The sequence below is a fragment of the Marmota marmota genome, unplaced genomic scaffold (genome assembly GCF_001458135.2).
Source record: "Marmota marmota marmota unplaced genomic scaffold, marMar, whole genome shotgun sequence".
In the NCBI taxonomy this organism is placed as follows: domain Eukaryota; kingdom Metazoa; phylum Chordata; class Mammalia; order Rodentia; family Sciuridae; genus Marmota; species Marmota marmota.
This window is the reverse complement of record NW_026000048.1, coordinates 12981379-13001684: the sequence shown is the minus strand read 5'-3', so window position 1 is coordinate 13001684 and position 20306 is coordinate 12981379. Positions and strand designations below refer to the sequence as shown.

The window sequence follows — 20306 nt, the reverse complement described above, 5'->3', positions numbered from 1 at the left end:
CTAAGATCATTTTAGTAAGATTTTAAAAATTGTTCTCCTAAAATGAAAAACTAAATATAGTCCTTAGCAGAATTTTTGCTTTTCTGGTGTAGTTTTGATAGAATATGTTTGCTGTGTTCTCAGTGTCTGCCAGGTTGTACCTATGATTTCTGATTCACTCAGGGCTGTGACTTGATACTTACAGCTCATAGGTAAAACCTGTTTTTTTTTCCTTTTGTTTAAGTATATAAGAATGTAGGAGTGGTTTCTGTAGTACAAGGAAAATATTATTCTATTTCTATATTAAAATTAATGTTGCCTCCATTATCTTTATTTTCTATGGAGAGAAAGTTTTAAGCTAAGTTTAATTGTATATCCTGAAGGTAGTTTCTTAGCTCAATCACAAATGGGAACTTTACCCTGCTTTGCATTACCTCCAAATGAAATAAACAAAAAGTCAAAATAATACCACTTTAATTTTTCCAGTGGGAATGGTGATGAGCTGAGCATCGGCATACTTGATATATTTGGCTTTGAAAATTTCAGAAAAAATTCCTTTGAGCAGCTGTGCATTAACATTGCAAATGAACAAATTCAGTATTATTTTAATCAACATGTATTCACATGGGAACAGGTAAGTTCAGGTACTTACACTAAAGATGCATGCATGTACGTTGTATGCAAAATTGTACAGATGAAGCAGGACCTAAACCATAGATTTAAAATCTGTCTTTACAAAAACAAAGGAAAGGTTTTCTTTTCTCCATGTCCATAGTAAAAACAACAACAAAACCTAGCATGAATTTACTGTGACTTCATATGCAATGTTTAAAGTCCTTCAGTGAAAGTTGTAATTCTTCTCCATAACCTAGGAAGTTTGGCCCTTGCAAACAAAGAAATTTCCTTTGAAATTTAAGTAAACTGGTATGTCTAACACTTTCTCTTTCTGGAGAATGCATAGTTGAAATTCTGTCTGAAATTTCAATATCCATCTAAAATGCATTAAACTTCAGAATTCCAGTAGCTAGGCAACAGCACACAAGATAATGGATTTGATGTAAATGCCATTAAATGGTACATTATCAGGGTACAATGTGTAATTTCTGATTCACCTTCAAAAATATTCTTCCTTAGAGAAAAAGCAGTGACTTACTTGAATAGCATTTGGCAAAACTGTCATATTAAGTTTTTTAAATTATTTCATTAAGTCAAAAAGAATCATTATTCTTTTTGAATCATTATAAAGAATTTCATTATTTTGTTTTATGTTGACTAATTGGAACTGATGTTCTAACTTAAGTTTAAGACAAATTATAGGTACATGAGTCACCTTTATTTGAAATATTTAGGCTTATTGAGAATTTATTTTGAAAGTACATTTTGAAAACAATTCTTTTTAAATTTTGTTTTGTTTTATTTTGGGGGGTGCTACAGTTGGAATGAAGGGCCCTGTTCTTTCTCCATGCACTCTACCACTGAACCTCTAGATCCTGACATGTCTTAATCCAAATATTGAACAAAAATGTAAGACTATCTTTCAGTGCTCTCTCTCTTTCTCTCTCTCTCTCTCTCTCTCTCTCTCTCTCTCTCTCTCTCTCTCTCATGCAGCCGGGCTCTCTTGCTTTCTCGCTCTCTTGCTCTCATCTATACCAGGATCTGGTTGTACCAAATATTCATTCCCTCTCTCTTCTTATGCCCCTTCTTATCTCCTTCACCCCTCCCCATAGCATAGATACATGATGAAATTGCTTTAAAATCTTAAAAACACACACACACACACACACACACACACACGAGAGTAAAAAACAATCCACAAAGGCTTCTCCACTCTGCTTATCTGTTCAGACCTGGCCTCCCTTTTGCCATGGTTGAGTTCCTTGACAGTAGTACATGGCATTGCACTGACTTCTTCCCCAACTGGGAATACTTCAGCAGGCAGTACCTGACCCTACCCTCCAACACACCCCTGGAATGGCCCAGTCTCATCAGTCATCAGAACATTTTTGCTTCTTTCAGTAGGACATAAACTCCTTTAGGTCCAAGATCATGTCCAAGATTAATTCTTCTTGTATTTGCTGTACTTGCGGAGATTTAGCAAGTTCTCAATAAATGTTAATTAAGTTAGTATCTTGCTTTCATGCCTCACAAAACTCACAGAATCCATTCACACTGGAGACTGGAACAAGTAAATTTCGTTTGGTTTGGTCTTTTTAATATGGTGGATCCTACTTCTTGGAACCAAGGGCATCCTCATGTATCTCCCATCAAATTAATTAATGACTTGCATTTGTTATACCTTTAATAGTTTTCTTTCTTGGGGGGTTGGGGTTAGAATTGGGTTTTATTGGAACTAGTCCTAAACCGATATACACATATTTCAATGATCACTGCTATTTAAATTTTATAGAATATAACAGTTTACAAATTACTTGGATTGATGGCCTTGAGCTTCACCTATGATTCCAATGTACTTCATTTGTCTTTTGGCTTGCTACAAAAACTATTCTATAAGACCCTTTAATACCCTTGGGGTAAATAAATAGAAGGAAGACCAGTCGAGTAGACGAAGGGTAGTAAGGAGAAAGAGGAGAGGAGGGAAAGGGGAAGTACTGGGGACTGAAGTGGAGCAAATTATATTTCATGCACGTATGATTGTATCAAAATGAACCCCACTATTATGTATAACTATAATCCACTGACTAAAACATTTAAAAAATATCCTTGAGAGAGCTTCAAAACAAAATAACTCAAATTTTTCGCCAAACAAAACTAAAAATTCCACTAGAATTCAGAATTACTCAAAGCATCTTGAGGAATGAAAAGCATTCCCAATCCTTCTCAGTGTTAATATCACACTTTTCTTGGTCAAATAGAATCACGGGTTTGACCTGAGAGTTCCTTAGTTTAACAGAGCCATTACTACACATTAGTAGGGTGTTGTGTTCCCTACTTCATGTGACATACAAATGATCTGGCCAAATACCTGGGAGGACACATACCTTGGACAGCACCTTTGCAGGTGAAACACTATGGTTCTATTGTTTTACCACTTTGGAACATATGCTGAGAATGTTTTTTTATTTATCCCAATTTTAATTTAGTTATAACATACAGTGGAACATACCAACACAGTTCTTCACACAGATATTTTTAATGTCATTTTCCCATTGCCTTCTGTTATAAAAAAAATAATCAGAAGACTGCGGTAAAACATTTTTAGTGAAAGAATTTATGTGGGTGACCTACTCTCTAGCTTGTCAAGTAGATAGCTTTATATTTCTTGGAGTGGTTGTCTCCAACTAACCACTTGTGTTACTTTCAAAACACTTCCTTAAACATTTTCTAAGCCTGGAAGTCCCTGTTATCCATTTACCAGCAGCTGAGCCTCTTTTCTCTGTACAGTCTCCTTTTCTGTGGACATTAGTCAAATGCCTCAGAATCTCTTAACAACCAACCTACAACATCCAGAACTTGTGTACCTTTCTCATTATCTAGAAGAGAAATGATCTTTATAAGCATTATCCTTTTAGAGTGTATACTATATAAGTCTTGAAAATTTCCTGGTGCATGGTATTTCACAGCATTTGAAGTTTCCGTACTCTCCCAGTCCTAGAAGAACCATATTATGTACATTGTTTTTTAAAAAAATAACTTATTTATTTATTCTAATTTGTTATACATGACAGCAGAATGAATTTTTGTGGAGATTTGATTTTCTGAGGAAGGTAAGGATTGAAGTTGGAGGACTGGAGTGACTATCTACAAGATGCAGAATCAAACATCAGGGCAACACAGAAAGGGACAAGAATGATGAGAATAGGAACCATTAGATAGAGAGGAGATGCCTGCCTTGAAAGAGATTTGGAGAGAAAAGATGAACTGATGTTGCTCGAGTTTGCATTGGTGCCAGACACTCTGGTGTTATCTGTGCTGTCTTGTTTAATCCTCATTAGAATCAAATGAGGTAAATTTTAACTTTGTTTGGGGTTAGGGATAAGGGGAGGGTCGGGAAGGGAGGGGGAATGGGGGTAGGAAAGATGGTGGAATGAGATGGTCATCATTACCCTAGGTACATGTATAGAGACACGAATGGTGTGACTCTACTTTGTGTACAACCAGAGACATGAAATATGTGTACTATGAATTGAAATGCATTTTAATTATGTACATCCTGAACTCCTTCTCTATAATTTCTTCTGCTGTGCTGGCCATGGATTCTAATAATGTAGCATCTTGGTTTGTTTGGGGCACTTTCTTCCCTTGATTTTTCATGTGGTTCATGTGTCTTCCTTTCTAGCACAGTGGATCCCAGGTGTTAAAGTTTTTACCCTGTAGGCTTATAGTGTCCCTGTAGGGATCTAATACCTCTCCTTTAAGGGGAAGAACAATATTAACAGATCCCAATACAAACAATATACAGCCTTAAACCAAATAGCTGCTATTAAGACGTTTATGGTTTTGTCACAATATACAGAAATGTTGAGTTCAATTATTATCTACAATATAAACAATAAGTTTGCAAAAGGGTCTACAGTTTCTGATGATGGACAAAGAGAGAACCAGGGGTGGGGTGTAGGATGAGATGTTACTGAGGTAGGAGGTGAGGATATAGGGTTATGAGATCTTAGGAAGCTTGAAAGAGGAATCAAAAGAAGTTGGCTAGTAGCAGGAGAAAAGAGATAAAGTGATTTTGGGGAGACAAGTAAGTGGGAAGACAATAGAGAGAGCACAACAAACAAACAATATAAAAATTAAGAAAAATTAAAAAATGTAAAAATAGGAGATAAAAGAATATACAACAAAAGTGTAATATACTATTCAGACATCCCAGTCCTCAGCATCCTAATTCATGAAAAGTACTTGGTTTCACTAATGTGGGGAATGTGAGGGCAGGAGAAGAGAGAGAAAAAAGAAGGAAAAAAGAAAAGAAAAAAATCTTGAAGGAAAATACAAGATTGCTTTTGTTGGAGTTCAGTATCTTTCTTGCCTCTCTTCTCATCCAATAGGTGGGGTTGTCTGTTGTTTGCTGGTATCTCCACCCTAGGATGATGAAAGCCATTAGGGTGGGAGGTTTGGTTTGGGGGCATAGCTCTTGGAATGGGGGATAGCACTTGCTGGTCCCCAGTGGGAGACTGCACCCCAAGGATCTCCTCTGGGGCCTGCTTGTGTGATGTGGGCACCTGATCTTATCTCCTTATGTTGCCTGTAGACCTCACAATTCCTGGTCTCTAGTTTAGTCTCTAAACTGCACCTCTTCCTTTCTACGTCCCAATCCAGAACCTCTCTCTCTGGAGGTCTTGTGGGTTGAGCTCTGGAGGCTATGCACTTGCCACGGAGAGCTGTTTTGCATTGGGCAGTTCAGGGCCAGGCTCTGTGAGCTATGCAGGTGCAAGCACTGTGCTGGGTTAGTGGCTACAGGGGAGGGGGGGAATTGGGGACTACAGGTAATTTGATATTGCTTCCAGGCCCCAACAGGTGTCCCATGCTATGCTGGTAATTGCCCCAACCAAAGATGGCGACAAAGGTGTCCCAAGATGGAGTGGCTGCTTTCAGTGATGGGGATTCGGGTTGGGTTGAGCCGGGTCGTGGCATTGGAAGGCGTGTTCAGAGATGCAGCTCTGTGGTGTGCAGTGTTGTGGCTGGTGGCTGTCTCCAGACCCTGTCCTGTGTCCCCAAGTGTAGGCTACCATGTGTAGGGGACTATGGCAGTGGTTACAGTATCCCAGGATGGAGGCAACCAGGGGAGCCCCACGATGATAAATGGGGGTCCACATGGGAGTGGCAGCTGGAGGTCCTGCGTGTAGGCAGCTGCTAAGTATCCTGCATGGGAGCTGCGGCTGGGTTTCTTCAGTGGGTGGACGGCCAGGGTTCCCAGGCAGGTACTGATGTCCATGGTCCTGTGTGGGCAAGTGGCCAGGAGTCCTACGCAGGAGCAGGTATCGGAGGTCCTCTAATAACTCGCAGAGAAACAGTATTCCCACTACTAGAATCCCAGGTCACAGAGTGACACAGAATTCAGCCTCCCTCTAGCCCACTATCTTGAATCTCCTGTGAATATTGATTTTAATAACATTTAAATCAACTTGTATCTAAAAACAATAGTGTGAGAATTAGATGATAATCTGTGTGCCCATCCCTGCAAATGAAAGATGAGGAGAATATTTGTATTCTTTTTTAAAACTTGAGACTGAAACTTTTCTGAGTGAACTACACCTGAAAAGTATATCATTTTCTCTCAATTGTATTAACTCCCCTAATATAGTACTCATATTTTAGCTTTCCATATAACATTTGTCAAGTATTAGTGTTGACTTCTGTGTTAGCTCAGAGGGCAGCAAGAAAGTTATCCCATTTCCAACAAGAGAGTTTTTGTTTGTTTGTTTGTGACAGCCTTTACTCTGCATTTCCACAGTATAAAGATAGCCAAGGTTTGGGCTGTGTTTGTTCTTATTTATGTGTTTTCTGATGGTCTTCTATGTGAAAGAGAGTACAACAGTAATAAAGCGTGGTAGAAAAGTTCTGTGAGTTACATGTGTGTGAGTTACAAGTCCCATATTAAAATCCCACGTTAGAAATGTACATCTTTTCTCAAAGGCACACTTGTGCTGGGGCTGTAGCATGGATTTTACCCTTTGTTTTAATTTTGCACCATTGTAAAATAGAAGGAATGAACAAAAGAAATGAACCATGCTCCCTAATAGTTTTTATTTAAAAATAAGGGGAGCATAGGCCACCATAGTGTGGTCAACCTTAGGCATGAATTCAAACTGGAACAAATGCCAATTGTCCTTTAGGGCAGTTGAGCACCCAGAACCCATATATGGTGGTACAAACCATTATTTTAGAATCCTATAGATTCATTCTACTGCTCTACTTGCCCATTTTTACTTTGGATAAATTTTCTTTATACATTAAAGCAGCACATTTGACTAGTTATTAGCAGGATTAACATTTGTTTTTAAAGTGAGCTATTAATGTTTGTTTCTGCACAAAGATGTGCTTTTACATATATCATTTATATATGCACCCATGGGTTTGGAACTGAAAGCTAAAAGTAATTTTATAAGCAGGAAACTATTTACAGCACATAATGGAAACAATAACTGCAATTATGGCTCTTGCTTCTCCTGTGGAAAGTGATGTATATGGCTTTTATCTCCAGCTGTTCACATCCTAAAGTTTAAAGCTTTTGAGATTTTGGACATGGACTCATAACACATAATTTGAAGCAATTACAAAGAATAAAAATTCATCCAATACATAACACCTAGATTTTTCAACTTTTTTAACATTACAAAATAAAAAGAATCAGTCATCTGATAAAAACTGCATAGGCAATTAAAAACAAATCTCTTATAAATGTCTTCACATTGTTTTGATTTAAAGTGTGACTTTTTTATTTCATATCTTAATTTCTTCCCTATTAAGTCATCTGTGTGGGATGTTGGTAACATGTATCTTATCTCAGCTCTCCAAGTAATAGAGCCCATTTTATAGGTGTTTTCTTTAAACATTATGACACTCAATACATTTAGAAGCCCTTGATACAGTAAATCTCCTTTTTTATATGCTCAGCCAAGTTTGGGGCTATCATTTGGATCACAACCAAATGTTCCTTGTGCTTCTCACACACTGAATATGAAAGCTGATATCTTAATCATGAGTTATATCTGGGTGCCCTGTGGCAGCCCCTGGTGGGAACATGTCACTTCCTCAGGCTCCTGGGTCCTACATTTCTTAGCAGCCAAACTGAGTAGGAGTCTTTCTTTTTCAATGATGAAGCTGAGCCAATACCCTCAATGTGATGTGAAGATTCATGGTACTTATTTTGATCATTGGTTCATATTTTAAATATTTTTAAATTTTTGATAAAAATTATTTTAATGAAACATACAATTGGGAACAGAGAGCTATATAACTACTCTCATTTTCTGCATGTGAAATTACAGCACACTGTTGACAGACTGAAATTTTTGCTAAAGATTTAAACAGAACAATAAGGAAGAAACAGTTGAAGGTAAAAGAGATTCTGGCTTATACAAAACTACATTTCTGAATTTCTAATCCAAATGTCTCCTTATTATAAGCTGATACCTGTCAACAAAATATAGATTTGTAAAAGCTTTTATGAATATTAAGGCATTTTCAAGAATATCATACATAGAAAGTTGGGATTTTTATCTCAACATGTGTAGCACACATCTTTTTCTGAGTAGTGAGGTTATTCTAGAGAGCACCATTCTAAAACTCCTCCAAATTTCAACAAAATATGCATAAAATAAAACATGGACATTTTATTAGGAATTATCTGAAATACTTCCTTATTAGGTTATTTGTCAAATTCTAAGTTAATGAGCATTGTCCCCTCAAGTTAATGATGAACAACATATCCTGTGACTCACCATCAACATTAAAATAATAACTATTAGGATCATCAATATCAGTTTTTATACAGGAAGAAAGAGATTTTAAATCATAAATATTATTTTACATCAAGAGTCTGGATTTTTATAACATGGATTATTACTACTTTGTTTTCTTCATTTTTATTTTTAAATGTTTAGTTATTTTATTTAAGTGTCATTATTAAAAATTATATATACAGTGTGTGTGTATATATATGTGTATATATATATATTTATACATATATGTATATATACACACATACCTACATACATACAGAAAAAGAGAAAAAGTGAAAAATAAATGTAAAATGTTCACACATTTTTAAACGGAATTTAAACGGGTTATCTGTATATGTCACAAGTAAAACCTACCCCATGATTTGCCCAAGGTTACAACCTGGCAAAACAAAACTACTAACAAAATCCAGGTCTTTTGAGAGCTCTCCAGGGTTGTTCTCATGAAAAAATAAACAAAGTAGAAGAGAACCAAGGATCTAATAATAACTGGCTGGCAATAAGTGTATAATATGTGCTAAACATATATCTATTTTTCCCAAAACTCTCATTTTAGATAAAATGATAATCAAAGAAATGCAAAAACAATAATAGAATATCATTTTGCCTATCAAAAATATCAGATAAGAAATTATTAATGAGAATAGTTATTGCTGCTGAAGATGCAGCAAGTTGGGAGATTCACATTGTATTTATTAGAGTGCACAGTGCTGCAAATTTTCAAAAAAGTCAACCTTTGAATGCATATCAGGATCTGTAACATGTCCACCAGTCAGTCAACTAATCTGTCCTAAGATACAAAATACAGAAAAGCTTGGTACACACAGATGAGCCTCAGAGCACTACTTAAAATAAAGAAGTACTCTAAAATGGCCCCTTATGGAATTGAAAACTATAAGATATCATATTGTGTCACCATTCAAAGAATGTTTATAGGAATATTCTTATAGCATTTTTCTTTTTTCAAAGGAGGTAAAGTAAAAATAATGTTGAATTAATAGTAGAACTTCTATTTTATTAAAAAAAATTATGCATGAGATTCCACTAAATGTTAAGAAGCATTAACTACAGGAGATGGATTATATTTGAACTTTTATTATGTGTCAGTGATTTCTCTGTATTTTAAGTGTTTAATAAACGTGTCACTTTTACAATTAGAATTACACGTACACACACACACACATATGCACATATAATTTGTTAATTTCACCCAATCTTCCTGTCTCTGGAAATCTGCTTTTCTAAACAACTTTTACAAGCAGAATTCAGAAAGTTCGTTGTATTTATTTGTGAGGGAGGCCATAACAAGATACCACAGACTTCAAGAAAGTCTGCTTTAACCGACAGAAATTAATTTTCTCACAGATCTGAAAGTCTGAGATCAAGGTGTTGTCAGAATGGGTTTCCCCTGAGTCCTCTCTCCAAGATACCATGGCCTTCTTCTCTCTTTGTGTCCTCACTGGGCCTTTCATCTTTACACTAGAAGTCTCTAGTGCCTCTTTGGGAACCAGTCAAATTGGATTGGGTTCTACCCTAGTGAGTTCATTTAACTTTACCTCTTTAAACTTTCTATCTCCGAATACAATCACATCCCTATGTGGAGCTTTAGCATATGAATTGGGGATGGGTGGATTCAATCTGTAAGACTGAGTCATTTATTTAACAAGCCTAGTGTTGGATAGAGAGAGGAGTAACATGAAGTTCCTGCTTCCAGGTGATTTCACTCTTATGGGAGAGATGGAAAACAATAGACATGTATAAAATTCCAGAAATACTGTTAAAAATGTAAAGCATGGTAGGATGCTGAAGTGTGGCCAGTTGAGGAAGACAGATTGCTCAATCACGCTAAGAGATGGAGGGAAGGTCTCTCTGAGGAGGTGAGACCAAAATGATGACAGCTAACATTTAATTGCACTACCCATCAAAGAGGAATCTGTGCTTAAACTTGCACCTGCCTTAGGAGGCAGGTGGAATTTCAAAGCCTCTCTTAGACTGTGGGATCACACTTCCATGATTCTGTGTGAGTCTGAGAACTCAGTGTAGAAATCTTGAATGTCTCCTGGGGTGACATTTTAGCCCTAAGTATTTAATGTTGTTTAGGCCCAGCTATAGACTCCATGGCCACAGAAATGTACCTGCTATGGACCGTGTGGCTATGGAGGTGCATCTTTCTTTGGATGCCCTGGCCATGGAGATGCACCTGCTATGAGCTTTCTTGTAACAATATCCATTCATTGCTCATAATCAAAATTCAGTGAAAACACAAGAACTTGACTGAGGTATCAATTTGGCAACCTCCAAGTCTTCTGACTTCCCTTGCTTCCTTGATATGCATTTAAAATGATTATTCCCCCACCCATTTTCAAAAGGGAATTCAGGCAATCTGAACAGAGTGGAAATTATGTAGACTAAATACTTCATCATTAATGCAGATAATAACTCTGTTCATTTTATGCTATAATGTAATTTTAATGTGCAGGACAAAAAGAAAACTTTTGGAGGAAATATGAGTTTTGCTTTTCTATGTGGGTTTGAAAATAATTAGGCCTTTTGCTATCAAAACTGCTATAAAATATGTAACATTATTTTAGGCATGATTATTTTACTAGGAATACTTTACTAGAAGTACTCTTTAAGTCCTGAGTACAGTAATAGTATTTTTTTTTTCCTCCATTGGTTGCCTGGAACCCATAATACTAACAAGTGTCTTTAAGGGGAGTCCATTGTTTGCCAAGTTACTCATTTTTGCTCTGTATCACCTGCCATAAAAGCATTCCATGAATTTTGACTCAGACAAATAGAAATGACAAATGCATCAGTTTAGACCTTAACCTCATGTGCTTTCTGTATAAAACACACAAAAATTCTCTTGAACTTTGCAGTTGTGATTTAAGCTATTATATGCTGTCAACATAATGTGTCTAACAGTAAAATAATTCTAGGTCTACAGGCTTCTCCCAAGGTTACCTTCAACTGGAAAGGCTTAAAGTTCTAAGACATTGTTTTCATTTTCTTGTACTGAATAAGCTAAATGCTTTCCAGTTCTCCACTTTTCAGTCCATGGTTTAACCCCCTTTTAGCATTATATTTTGTTTTATTTTAAAAATATATATATATTGGCCTGAGGACATAACTCAGTATGTACAAGGCCCTGGGTTTAATCCTCCCAGCACCACAAAGAATTAAAATCTAAAACAAAAAATACATTTTTGTGTGGCGCCTTAAAATAAGATTTTAGTTTCATGAGTCTCATATCATGAAGTTTAAAAGTTTGAACTTACCAAATGCCTCACCTGCCATTCACTAAATTCCAAAGTTGTCAGAAATAAAATTTCTTTCTCTAACCTCTTAGAGTATATTGTCCTAGTGCCCACCTACCATGTTACCTTGAATTATCACCCAAATAATATTTTGGGGAGGGTGGTAACAAGGATTGAACTTAGGGGCACTCAACCACTGAGGCACATCCCCAGCCCTATTTTGTGTTATATTTAGAGACAGGGTCTCACTGAGTTGCTTAGTGCCTCGCCATTGCTGAGGCTGGCTTTGATCTCGAAATCCTCCTGTCTCAGCCTCCTGAGCCGCTGGGATTAAGGTGTGCGCCACCATACCAGCCCAAATAATATTTTAAATCTGCTGAATCAGGGAGCTTGTTTTAAACATCTCCTTATCATTCGTAATAGTACAATGTTATAAAGTGTCTGATGAATATATTTCATGAATTAAAAGTATCTTAAAATAATCATGAAAATAACCTGTAATTTAAACATGGGCAAGACATCCTGCCCACGTCAGCAGATACTCCCTACTTACCTAGCAGTAATGTTTGCCTTATCCCTGAAAACCAGTGATTCTCCTATACAGAAACATCCCTAGTAAGTGAAAGCTTCAGAGGCCAACCTACGTCTCTTCTCTTTTACAAACTTCTGCACTGGGAGAGGGGTGTGGTGTGAAGGCAGTCATAGAAACACACTTGTGTTTCTACAGCTTGTGTCCCTTTGTTAAATTAGATCATGAGCACCTATGTTGCTGTCCTGCAGTCATTGTCTGGTCCATTGCTTTTATTTCACACATCTTGCACTCATCTGCTAATAATGTACCATATACTTTTGCTTTGTGAGATAGGGATTATTACCCCCACTTAATAGATGAAAGGAAGGAAGTTTATAGAATAAGAACATTTGGAAGGATTATTCAGACAATTAAGTGGCAGAACCCAGGTGTTAATCTGTGTGTCCTTGGTTCTAAACTCCTTGGTTGATCCCATGACCAACGGATGTCCACCATATTAACAATGTAAATGTCCAAGTCATGACCAAAAAGTTATGGTCATGAAAGATCCACTAGGGAAAGTACCTTATTCATATTCTATAGATTTGGAACATATTCTTACCACTTTTCATTAACAATGTATTATCTATCCTACATGAAAACTAGAGATGTCTGTAATTCTAGGATAGAGACTAGAAATCCTTTTATTACTATCCCAAGTATAATCAGTGCTGATTTTAAGGAACTAGTAATTATGTGGAGAGAAAGTGAGAATGAGTCCCTCAGTTTAAAGGCAATGTCATAGAGAGCAACTTATTATAATGTATATAAAGAAGAAATTTAGGTTACTATTATTAAGCTACATACTGTTCACACAGTTTTAAGTGAATTTTTCTGTTTATATCATCACCTATAATAGAATGAATACCTAAATGAAGATGTTGATGCTAGAGTTATTGAATATGAAGATAACCGGCCCCTCTTAGACATGTTTCTGCAGAAGCCAATGGGTTTACTTTCCCTACTTGATGAAGAAAGTAGATTTCCCAAGGCCACTGACCAGACCCTTATAGGTGAGTTTCAATGAATATATGATATATGCTATGAATATAGTTATGTAATACTGAACGATTTTTTAAATGATTTTAAATTATATGGGAGAAAGGTGCTGTCACAAAGCCTGCCTAGCTGGCTTTAAAGAAGAAAATTTGAATCTAATATCTGGACCAGTGAATGTTTATAATACATTGATAGATATTGGATTTCTCTGTACTTCATGGTAGGGTCCCAATCACAGAATCTAAGGTTAGAAATCATCTATCCCAAAATTAGAAATTGGTGGGCAGAGCAGAAAGACAATTCTAGAATTTGAAAAGATAGCTACCAAGCAGGAAACAAATTTATCTGTGATGTTCCAGCCATTTATTTAATAGAGACAAATAGCCTTAAATTCCTTAATAACTTCTAAGTTACAGTACATTAATAAATGCTTATGATAATAATCCTGAGTCATCAAAGAAAGATTTAATGTATTCATTTTTTTCTGTTTGAGAAGGCAGAGATGCATACAATATACTTAATATGATCATCCAAAATAGTTAAAATGGAAAGGTCTCACTTAAGTTCAAAAAAGAAAATACTTTAGAGTTTTCAGGTAACTAAAAAAATCATTTTTAAAATGTGGAACACCATATTCCCTGATGGTAAGAAACATTTATTATGTATAATAGATACTTGCAAAAAATAAAGATTCATATTTTTTATTATTTACTTTTGGTGATATGCAGAGCCTGTTTCTTACAATTAAGTCCATGATGTTGTTTCCTCATGACCCCCTGATTGGCATGTTCTCTCCTCTAATTGGATAATACTAGATGGGAAGAAAAATAACCCCAAAGTTGTGAGGAAATGGGCTCATAGCAGTCACTTGATGTCAAAATGTTCCTTCTATTAATATCATATGCTTTTGGCCATATTACCAAAAGCAGTCTACAAATTCAATGCAGTCCCTATCAAAATACCAATGACCTTCTTCATAGAACTGGAAATAAACAGTTCTAAATTTATATAAAAGAAAAAATAAAAACCCAAAATTGCCAAAGCAATCCTGAGCAACAAGAATGAGATGGGAGGCATCACAATACCTGATCTCAAATTCTATGACAGAGCTATAGTCACAAAACCAGCATGGTACTGGCATAAAAACAGACCTGAAGACCAGTGGAGTAGACTAGAAGACGCAGAGACAAATCCACATAAATACAGTTATCTGATCCTTGACAAAGGTGCCCAAAACATACATTGGAGAAAAGATACCCTCTTTAACAAAAGGTGCTAGGAAAATTTGATAGCCATGTGTATGAGAATGAAACTAGATCCCTGCTTCTCACCCTGAACTAAAATCAGCTCAAAGTGGATCAAAAACCTAGGAATTAGACCAGAAGCAGTGAAACTGCTAGAAGAAAATAGCAAGGCAACACACTAACACATTCATGCAAGCACTGACTTCCTTAATAAGACTCCCAAAGCTCAAGAAATAAAACCAGGAATCAATAAGTAGAATAGAATTAAATTAAAAGGTTTCAGTATAGCAAAGGAAACCATTAAGAGCAGGAAGAGAGAACTCTGTAGGAGAAAATCTTTGCCAGCTAGTCTTCCAACAGAGCATTGATAACCAGAGTATACAAAGAACCGGAAAAATCACCAAAAAAAAAAAAAACCCTAAAACCGAAAAATCTAATCACCCACTCAATAAATGGGTGAAAGATCCAGAGGGACATTTTTAAAAAACAAAATACAGATAATCAGTAAATATATGAAACAATATCAATATCCATAGCGATCATAGAGATGTAAATCAAAACTACATTGAAATTTCATCTTACCCCAGTCAGAATGCCAATCATCAAGAATACAAATAGTGGTAATTGCTGGCAAGGATGTGGGGGGACATTGTTCTTGGTTTAGTACAAAAGTTTAGTACAACCACCTTGGAAAGCAGTATGGGGATTCCTCAAAAAACTAGGAATGGAATCAGCATATGACCCAATATTTCCACTACTTGGTATTTATTTAAAAGAACTAAAATCAGCATACCATTGTGATACTTTCATACCAATGTTTATAGCAGCACAATTCACAATAGCCAAGTTAATGGAAAAAGCCTAGGTGTCTATCAACAAGCAAATGGATTAAGAAAATGTGGTACATATACTAAATGGAGTTCTACTCTGCTCAGCTATAAAGAAGCATGAAATTGTGTCATTTGCTGGTAAGTGGATGGAACTGCAGAACATCTTGCTAAGTGAAATAAGCCAAACTCAGAAAATTAGGGGTTAAATATTTTCTCTCATATAGCTGGAGAGAAAAAGGGAATTTTTTAAAAAAGGGCGGGGGGACTCTCATGAAAATACAAGGGATAGCAATAGAGCAGAAGTGGGGTGGGAGGTGGAAGGAGGGAAGAGGGGAGGGGAGTAGGGGAGGCCGAAGGAGAACTGGAGAATAAAGTTGACCAAATTGTGTTATGTGCATGGATGAATATATCACAATGCATTCCAATTTTAAATATAATTATAACACAACAATTAAAACATAAATAAATAGAAGGAAGACCAATGGGGTAGAGGAAGGGGATCAGGGGAGGGAGGAGAGAGGGAAGAGGATAGTACTGGGGATTGCAATGGAAAAAACTATGTTATATGTGTTTTGAATATGTCAAAATGAGCCTATTAGGTATAACTACACTACACTAAATTAAAAAAAAATTCCTTCTAAAACATGTAATGGAAAGTTCTCTGAATGCATTAAAAGAAGTTATAGAAATTAAACTGCCTTTATGGTCCTATTGTGTTTCTTACATAATCCGCAACCTATAGCTCCTCAAATAGAAAGGATGGCCAAACCACTGATGTTTTATGTTCTTGGTTTGACATGAAACTCTTTTTCACAAACCTCTTTGGCCAGTCTCATGTAGTTCCCTTCCTCTGAACCAGCGGTTCTCAAAAAGTAGTCCCCAAACCAGGAACATCAGCAGCACCTGGGAGCTTAGTAGAAATGTGCATTCTTTCTTGGCTCCCTCCCCAGACCTACTGGGTCAGGAACTCTGAGGATGGGGCCAGCAGCCTGTATTTCAACAGACCTTCAAGGTGACTCTGATTTGTGTGCTAAAGTTTAAAAACTGCCCTAAATCATAAGTTTTGCTTTAGTACTTGCAATTATATTCTAAATCTGCACAAATTAGCTACATAAAATCTTCTTTGTTCACTGCACATTGTGGTGAAATAAATGATTCTGACTATCAGTATTCTTTGAGGATTTTCTACATGCTTGACATTGGAGTTCAATTCTTTTTCTACAGAAAAATTTGAGGGTAACCTGAAATCACAGTACTTCTGGAGACCCAAAAGAATGGAACTTAGTTTTGGAATTCACCATTATGCAGGAAAGGTAAAGATACTTAAGAATTATGACTGAGTTTATCTTTAGCCTTTTATCAAATAATAAGAATGGACATGAAAATTATGGCTCCAAATATTGGCATGTGGTTATGATGAAGTGGCTATCTGTTTCTGCCCCTGTCTGTCCCTAATGCTGCTCTCCTGCTTCCTATAATCTGTCCTGATCTTTGCCACTTTGCCAGCCATTCATGGCCACTACCACTGAAGGGAAAAACGAAAACAAAAACAAACAAAAAAAAAAAACTTCTCTGATATCATAGTTTTCGTAGAGGAATTTTTATTAGGAAGGTGAGGGAAAAAAAGAGCCAATTCTTTGAGTCTATCTTCCTGGTCTTAATATCTGCTGTGGGTGATTAGCTGGCAATGGTTACCTTCCCCCTCCTTTTTATTTATTATTGTTTTTTTTAATGAAAGTTGAGGACCTTTCATGGAAACTGCCCTTTTGGGATTTTATATGTTTCTCTCCCCACTACAGCTGTTGTCTTTCCTCCCTCTAAATAAGAGAAGGTGCAGGGTTGGAGATATGCTAGATAGCTGAGATAGCCCAGAGTTGGTTAATGAACTGTTTTGCAGTTGGAGGAAGAGACGTTGTTTATGCATTGATAGAGACTTGTTCACACACCAGAGCAAAGTTCGGATGTGTGGTCCTATACCCAGAGATGCCTCACCCCTTATGTGAAGATAATGGGCCATGATAATTATGTCATACATATTGGGGGACTGAGAAGATAATCAAATCAAGAAATAATGTATAAAGTGAGAGATGCATTAGAAAAGTTAAATAACATAAAACTACTACCATTCTAGTCTATTTAGTAATTTCCACATTAGTCAACGTTCCACAGACTTTTGTTGTTAAAAACGTTTAACCTTGAACCATCACAATTTTATATATATATATATATATATNTTCCATATAAATTTTTGAATTGTCCTGGTTCCACCAACATCTCTTGGGATTTTGATTGTATTGTATTTGTGTGTGTGTGTGTGTGTGTGTGTGTGTGTGTGTGTGTATGGGCAGAATTTGATGGGTAGAAATTTGAGAATTCATCCAGTAATATAAACCTCTAAGTTAATCAGGGTCTTAATGTTTTTTAACAAGGTCTGGCTTATCTTCTATAAATAGTTCTAGATAATGAAGCATCATTTTGTATAGCTTTTGTATAGTTGGTCAGGATTTTGAACACTTCAGATAATGATCAATCATAGAAAATTTACCTGTGGTTTTTTTTCTTTGTTTGTTTTTTATTTATTTCTTACATACATGACAATAGTGGAGTGCACTACATTCAAAATTATCCATTCACAGCATAATTTTTCGTAACTCTGTATATAAAGTATGTTCACGCCAAATTATGCCATTATACATGAGCTCTCTCATTTTTTTTTTTGCATACAATTCTTAATCCACCTTTATACCACAATTTATCATATCTCTGTTTGTATACAATTATAACCTCTCATGGTTTTTCAGCATATGATTTTCTAAATAAAACCTCTTTAAAAATGAGCGTCCATCAAGAATTGCCTATGACCATTTTGTCCAGTATATTTTAACCACTCTATTATTCTGTTCAGGCTGCATTCAAGAATACCACAGGCTGAGAGGCTGAAACAACAGAAATTTATTGTCTTACTGTTCTGGAGACTGCAAGTTCAAGATCAGGGTGCTCCTAGCAGGTTAGCATCTGATGAGGCCTCTCCCTGGCCTGCAGACAGATGCCACCTCACTGTGTCCTCACAGGACCTTTTCTCTGTACCCATGCGGAGATATGAATTATGGAGGGACATAATTCAGTTCATAACAACCACCATAGTGAATTAGCCTTCAGAAATTGTTGAAATCCATCCATTCCCCTTTTGAAAGTCTTAACATTATTGAGAAGTGCCAGGAGCACAAACGCCACAGTGTGTTTAGATTTCGCTCCCACTAAGATAAAAATCTATCATGGCCACTGATTCAATACAGGTGAATCAATTACCATAAACAGGAGTGCCTGTGTGCTTCCTTTATGCTGCCCATCCCTCCAGAGAAAAGAAATGCACCAAACTCCCAGTATAATGGGAGGAACAAACCTCCTTGGTCATTTCAACTCACATAAAATCAGTGAGCCCAAGCTTTTCTCTTAGATCCACTGTAAACCTGGTGAGGGTTGTATTTCAACAAAATTGTAAGGGGATTACCTTTATAATCTTTGCATCCCTGCTGCTCAGAACAGAGTAAGCTCCTCAAATATTTACTGATGGTGATGACAATGACGGTGACACTGATTGTGATAATTGCAATAATATCCTTTATCCACAGGTCCTCTATAGTGCAAGTGGGTTCTTAGCTAAAAATAGAGACACTCTGCCAACTGATATTGTGCTACTTTTGAGGTCATCAGAAAACAGTGTAATTCGGCAACTAGTTCACCACCCTCTCACAAAAACAGGTAAGAGCAGTCTCATTTAATTGAGAGGGCTCCTCAAGAATCCATCAAATAGTTTTTTTAGTCTCTGTGATTTTTGAGACTTTAATCCTCAATTTTGCATGTTACCATATTTTACCTCATAATCATCGCAATTTTTTTTTTTTTGCAAAAAGTAGGGTGCAACAATTATGTGAACTTTTTTTTTTTTTAATCATGCTGTTATTACTTAAACATCATTTGCTACTAAACTGTCTTTGGTGCAAGATTTGAATTCATGGAAAACTTGTGAATGAGGTGGCAGTGATTCTGTGGTGAAATACAGTAGCTTTTTTTCAAACTCACTAAATATTTATCTATTAAAATCTTCTGCCCTAAATCCTCTGAGGAAAACATGAATACAAATATAAAGAAGCTAGGTTTTTAGTAAAGAAAAGTTTGAGGCACTTACCAGAAAATACAGTGGCATTCTGTCTGCTCACAAGAAAAGTTTACTCTTCTCAAAATAGTTCAGATTTACCTGCCATTTTCAGGAGAGGGCAGTTTTCATATGGTTCCTGGAGATTCTTCAAGTCAAATGAACCTTCTTACTGATGAAACCTTCACATGACTTTCTTCCATCCAATCATACACATCCTTACATTTGTGTTTACACGGGAAAAAAATATAGTTTGGGTTGCTTTTCTTTGTGGAGTTTGAAATTATTTTCTGCATTTTTTATAGTTTTACTGAGGTATAACAGAAATGCTTAGCTGGTAAAATAGGAAGAGTTCTTACATATATAAACACCCATGCAAGTATCACCATGATTAACCCATTAAGTCTTAAGTTTTCAGTTCTGCAAATATTTCAGCAACATTGATACAAGTACATTAAATAGGTTGGATATTATAATCTAGAGCATATATAACTATATCAATACAGTAACTATCTCATACTAAACAAAGGTGCCATAAACATACATTGGAGAAAAGATAGCCTCTTCAACAAATGGTATTGGGAAAACTGGAAATCCATATATAATAGAGTGAAATTGAACCCTGTGTCTCACCATGCACAAAATTCAACTCAAAGTAGTTCAAGGACCTTGGCATTAGATCAGAGACCCTGGGCCTACTAGAAGAAAAAGTAGGCCCAATTCTCCATCATGTTGGCTCACGAATGGACTTCCTCAATAAAATCCTAAAGCACAAGAAATAAAATTAAGAATCACTAAATGAATTACAGTAGATGGGGTAGGGAGAGAAGACGGGAAGGGAGGGGAT

General features: G+C 36.3%; 1 protein-coding gene across 2 annotated transcripts in view; it reads left to right on the top strand.

Moving 5' to 3' along the window:
• Myo3a (myosin IIIA) overlaps positions 1–20306 on the top strand; it is a 224397-nt gene that overhangs the window by 148079 nt on the left and 56012 nt on the right. For both annotated transcript variants that reach the window (XM_015495223.2, XM_048812677.1), the window contains exons 19-22: positions 466–613; positions 13090–13243; positions 16528–16616; positions 18936–19065. In XM_015495223.2, coding sequence (XP_015350709.1) covers positions 466–613; positions 13090–13243; positions 16528–16616; positions 18936–19065 — 521 coding nt within the window. The remainder of the gene's footprint in view (positions 1–465; positions 614–13089; positions 13244–16527; positions 16617–18935; positions 19066–20306) is intronic.